Here is a 4,593-nt window from a genome sequence, read left to right as displayed (position 1 = left end):
CCTAAAGTTGGTATGACTTGATTTGTGTATAGATGTTTTGAGTTCAATGAATTGAGTCAAGGCTTTGAATTCCGTGGAAGGCATCAATTCACATCATTCAGGGGCTTGGTCGAATTCGCGCATTCGGAGGGGAAGAATTTGGAGGTAATGGCCATGATTATGTGGACACTATGGTACCGGAGAAATCAACTGAGAGTCAGCTCTAAGGATTTCCCGGTTGCACAGGTACTTCCTCAAGCAATGCAAGCATTTTCAGATTTCAAGAGCTTAAACGTCTCACTTCCTTCTTCGCCGCTTGAAACTGGAACTTCGCGTGTTCAGGCCCAGTGGTCTCCCCCTCCTACGAATTGTTTCAAAATTAATTTTGATGGAGCCATGTTTACTGATATAAAAGGAAGGCGGGTTTGGGAGTAGCTGTTGATGACTGCAATGGCAACGCGGTGGCTTCACTCTCAGAGCAAGCTCCTCTGCTGTTCTCTCCAGACATTGCCGAAGCTTTGGCTGCTGCTAGGGCGATCACATTTGCTCAGGAACTCGGTATCAGACCCTTCATACTTGAGGGAGACTCAGAGGCAGTGATCAAGACCTTCCAATCTGCTGAAGACTCCCTTTCAGTTTTTGGACACATTACCTCCTTAGCTAAATCTACTTTACCCACCAACGTTTGTATTTCTTTTTCCCATGTGCATGGAGTTGGTAACAGAGTTGCTCATAACAGAAGTCCCACCCCACCTTTATTTTGTTCTTTTCCCCGATAATGGCTAATAATATTTGTAATCTTCTTCCTCAAAAAAAAAAAAAAAAAAATTGGGGACAATGTGCGGTGTTGTTGAACTTAAGTATTGGGTTATGTCCAATTCAATTTTTGATCACATATCTGATGGATGGTTTGGATCGACAGGCAATTTTGATTAGGCTAAGTTTGATTTTTCTCTCATTGACCTCATTTTATTGAATATGCAAATTGGATGCATTAAAACAATCCTGTTCTTTGTAGACACTCACCTGACAAATTTCCATTTTTTATCATTTATTGTACAACAAAAAATGTTGTGAAGAATTATCACCTGTGAAATGTACATCTTTGAGTAAGATACTTGTACTACAAGAAGAAAGGAAAAGGAAAAACAACAGACAATTTGAAGCAAGCAAATAGCTCTCTGAAAATCATAGTTTCGGCACTATAATGAATACATAAACCTGAATCATATGCAGTTTCTTTGGAACCATTCACTTGAAAGCATTGGTTGTATATACGTTGCTTTACATCTTTCTTTTAGAATAAGGAACCTGGATTGAAGATTGTTGAGACAAGGACTAGCTAATCAACAACAGGATGAATAGGCTCAGGGATCTTTATTTTCTTTGTAATTTTTTTCTTCAGAGCTGCATACAGTTATTGAAGATTACTAGTGAGTCAGCAGAAACAATCTATGCTAATATGGACAGTGGCAAAGTAGGTTTCACTTTACCTTCCAATATCTTGGATATTTTTGGTATCAACATTGGCTTCTTCTGGTTCTTCAGTTTGTGATGGAAGCTCAGACTTCTCTATCAGCAGACTTGATAAACTTTTGCAGAACTGATCATTAACATGGTACTAATTTTTAGCTGTTGGTAAACTCTAATCCACAAACAAAACTATCTTAGGAATATGCTCATCATACCTCTTTGTACACTTTTAGCTCCCCTGCAGATTTTGATATTTCTATGACACAATTAGTGGGAGCAACCTCAATCACCTGACATTTGCCATAAATTTGTGAGAGACCCTGATTTCTTTATCTTGCAGGGAGAATATATGACAATTAATTACCTCTGCTGAGATATCGAGGCATGATCTACAACATCTAGTCATTTTCTGTTTGGTATGCATCTTCATCTGTGTTGTGCACCATAGTGAGAAGTCATTAACTGTGCTGGATTTTTTTTTTTTTTTTTTGGGGGGGAGGGGGGGGGGGTGTTTGGGGGGTTGGGGTGGTGTATGATCAGAGTATAAGCATATTGTACCTTAGAGTTGTTCATTCTTTCTACTGATAGGCTCGCGTCCATTGCAGCAGCTTCTATTTTCTTTATGGTTTCATCAATTGTATGCTTGGATCCAAGCATTTTTTTCTGTTTATTTTCATCCTACATTGAAAAAAGGGTTTGCTTAAATTAAAAAACAAACCAAGTAAGTCTATAGTGACTAACATTCTGATCTTTAGACTTGCCTGCTCTTCAAAGAGACCTGATAAATCAAGATCTTGTGACATAGCTATCAACTGAAAAGCATTTATGAAACTTGAGGATTTGGGAATCTTTGTCTCTGTGGCAATCTCCTGTTGCAAATTTTAGATGGTTAAGTCAATTTATGAAACTCTTTATCATGCTAATACTTTGAGCTTTTACCTCAATTGAATCAAAAGCAGCATTAACATCATCCAAGTGGATTTTATCGTCAATTTCATATCCACAAGCAGGCACATAATCCTTTTGAAACCATTCGTCTTCTATGATCTCTGGTATAGTTATCCGCTGTGGTGGTGAAATTGAAAAAGGAAAATTATCATTTTGTTCATTAGAATCTGAAATTTTGTTATTAGGTTAGAAAGTTATAGGGCTATACCGTTCTAGGATTTGGATCAAATATTCTGTAGAGCAGTTTCTTTTGGCCTTTGGTAAACCATAGTGGAAATGTGTATTCTGCTCTGGATATCTTTGTGCAAATAAGTACTCATTAGATGAATGAAATTATTTGTATTAGAAACTGAAATTATTTGTTGACATTTGAGGCTACCTTCTTATACAAATTTATCAGGTTTCGGTCATCAAATGGTAGACGACCAGCAAGTACTTCAAACAGGATTACCCCACAAGACCAAACATCAGCAGCTGCTCCATTATAACCCTTATTTAGAAGCAGCTGTGCATGAATAAATGAGACATTAGTCATGGCACAAAAGCATATGCAGGTATAAAACTGAAGCTTGATATTGCAGATTATGAAAAGTCAAATCTAGTATTCACCTCGGGTGCTACATAGCATGGGGAGCCACAAGCTGTAGTTAGGATGCCACCAGGCTGAAAATATATCAGAATTTCAGCTAATAACCCATTGATATTGTCAAGTTCCAAGAACTCAAACTGAATAGAAAATAAAAAAGAAAGATCTTATGGATGCTACCTTCTGCAACGCACTTAGTCCAAAATCAGATACTTTCAGATTTCCCTTATGATCCATAAGCAAGTTTTCTGGCTGCACATGGGATTTGCCAAGATCCTAGTCAGGGTTTTGAGTAATAACAGAGAATTTGACTAACAGAGCAATGGTAGATTGGTATCACTGACCTTTAGATCTCTGTGACATACCCCTTTGTTATGGCAATAGTCCACTGCATCAATCAATTGCTGAAAAAGTTTTCTTGCCTCCCATTCCTCTAGCTTCTTGACATAAGACTATGTGCAATGATAAGATTATGGAAGATTAGTATTTTCTCTAGCAAGAAGTTTCCCTAAACACCATGTTTGGATCCCACATGAAGCTAGGTAATTCATAATTCTCACCATTTTGTCTGTGAGCTGTCCTCCTGATACATGCTCCATTACAATATAGATTTTTGTCTTTGAACCAATGACCTGTTATTGGAATTTGGACACAGAAACATGAAATAAGAAGGAAACTTTTTTTCCTGTGTCAAAAAAGATTCGAATTCAACCACCAATTCTGGAAACTGTAAAACGGACCTCATGTATTCGTACAATGTTGGGGTGATGCAGAAGCTTCATTGTTCTTATTTCTCTTTGCACCTGAAACAGGAATCTCAAACATTGTATTAGAAAGAAGAAAACATTGTACTTTTAACAATGAAGTTTGGAAATTCACCTGATACTTGAGATTGCTTTCCAAGACCATGTGCTTGTCAATGATCTTGATTGCAACATACTGGCCATTGGTACTGTCAACACCTAGCTTAACCTTAGCAAAAGTACCTTCTCCGATTGTCCGGCCAAGCTTGTATTTCCCAATGTTATGTGCAGCTAATCCCATTTTCAGTCAGGGGGGAAAAAAATTTAAAAACAGTAGAAATCCAATCTCCTATTTACACTCCTTGCAAATTCTTTTTGTATCTACTCTGTTCTAAGAATATATTATTGTCAAAATTGGAAGAGATTCTGTTTTTTTTGGGGGGTAGCTCGTGCTTCGTTTTTGTAACAGTCATGCTCTTGGTTCTCATGTCTTGGAAGATGAGTGATTATAATAAGAGTAGCTACATTTGAAGTTTTAATATTGAATAAAAGTCTTTTAAGAGATTGGAAGAGTTCAATTTTCTAAGTCCATTACATGGAATGAGAGAATGACTGGTTGGCTAGTTGGTAAGAGAAAACGTGTTTTGAATGGAAGGTAGCCGTTGATATCAAGTTTCATCAGCAGCACTGTAATATGGTCATTTTTTTTTAAATTTTTGAGAATAACCCCCACATTGCTTAGAGCCACTTAAAATGCAAAAGATAAATATATATAAAAAAAAAGTTATACCTGTGAAAAAAATATTTAACATAATCTAATCTAATCCTTGTAATTTGCTGCCATATTATATTACCTATATTATT

At 36.8% G+C, this 4,593-nt stretch overlaps 1 protein-coding gene across 2 annotated transcripts; it reads right to left on the bottom strand.

Moving 5' to 3' along the window:
* Nucleotides 1–1,006: 1,006 nt before the first annotated feature.
* LOC112022749 (CBL-interacting serine/threonine-protein kinase 21) lies at nt 1,007–4,272 on the bottom strand. 2 transcript variants are annotated; one of them, XM_065777272.1, is made up of 15 exons: nt 3,866–4,272; nt 3,727–3,789; nt 3,547–3,618; nt 3,331–3,438; nt 3,167–3,238; nt 3,010–3,063; nt 2,780–2,905; nt 2,609–2,698; nt 2,392–2,517; nt 2,214–2,318; nt 2,011–2,130; nt 1,817–1,882; nt 1,668–1,742; nt 1,473–1,582; nt 1,007–1,386 (listed from the first exon to the last, which is right to left on the bottom strand). In XM_065777272.1, the coding sequence occupies exons 1-15, from the start codon at nt 4,028–4,030 to the stop codon at nt 1,347–1,349; spliced, it is 1,392 nt and encodes a 463-aa protein (XP_065633344.1). In that variant the 5' UTR covers nt 4,031–4,272; the 3' UTR covers nt 1,007–1,346. The 2 variants fall into 2 exon arrangements, with proteins under 2 accessions (XP_065633344.1, XP_023911144.1); XM_024055376.2 differs by having other exon boundaries at nt 2,214–2,321; nt 3,866–4,271.
* Nucleotides 4,273–4,593: the final 321 nt, after the last annotated feature.

This window comes from Quercus suber, unplaced genomic scaffold (genome assembly GCF_002906115.3).
Source record: "Quercus suber isolate HL8 unplaced genomic scaffold, Cork oak 2.0 scaffold_151, whole genome shotgun sequence".
NCBI lineage: Eukaryota > Viridiplantae > Streptophyta > Magnoliopsida > Fagales > Fagaceae > Quercus > Quercus suber.
This window is presented reverse-complemented; position numbering and strand designations above follow the sequence as displayed.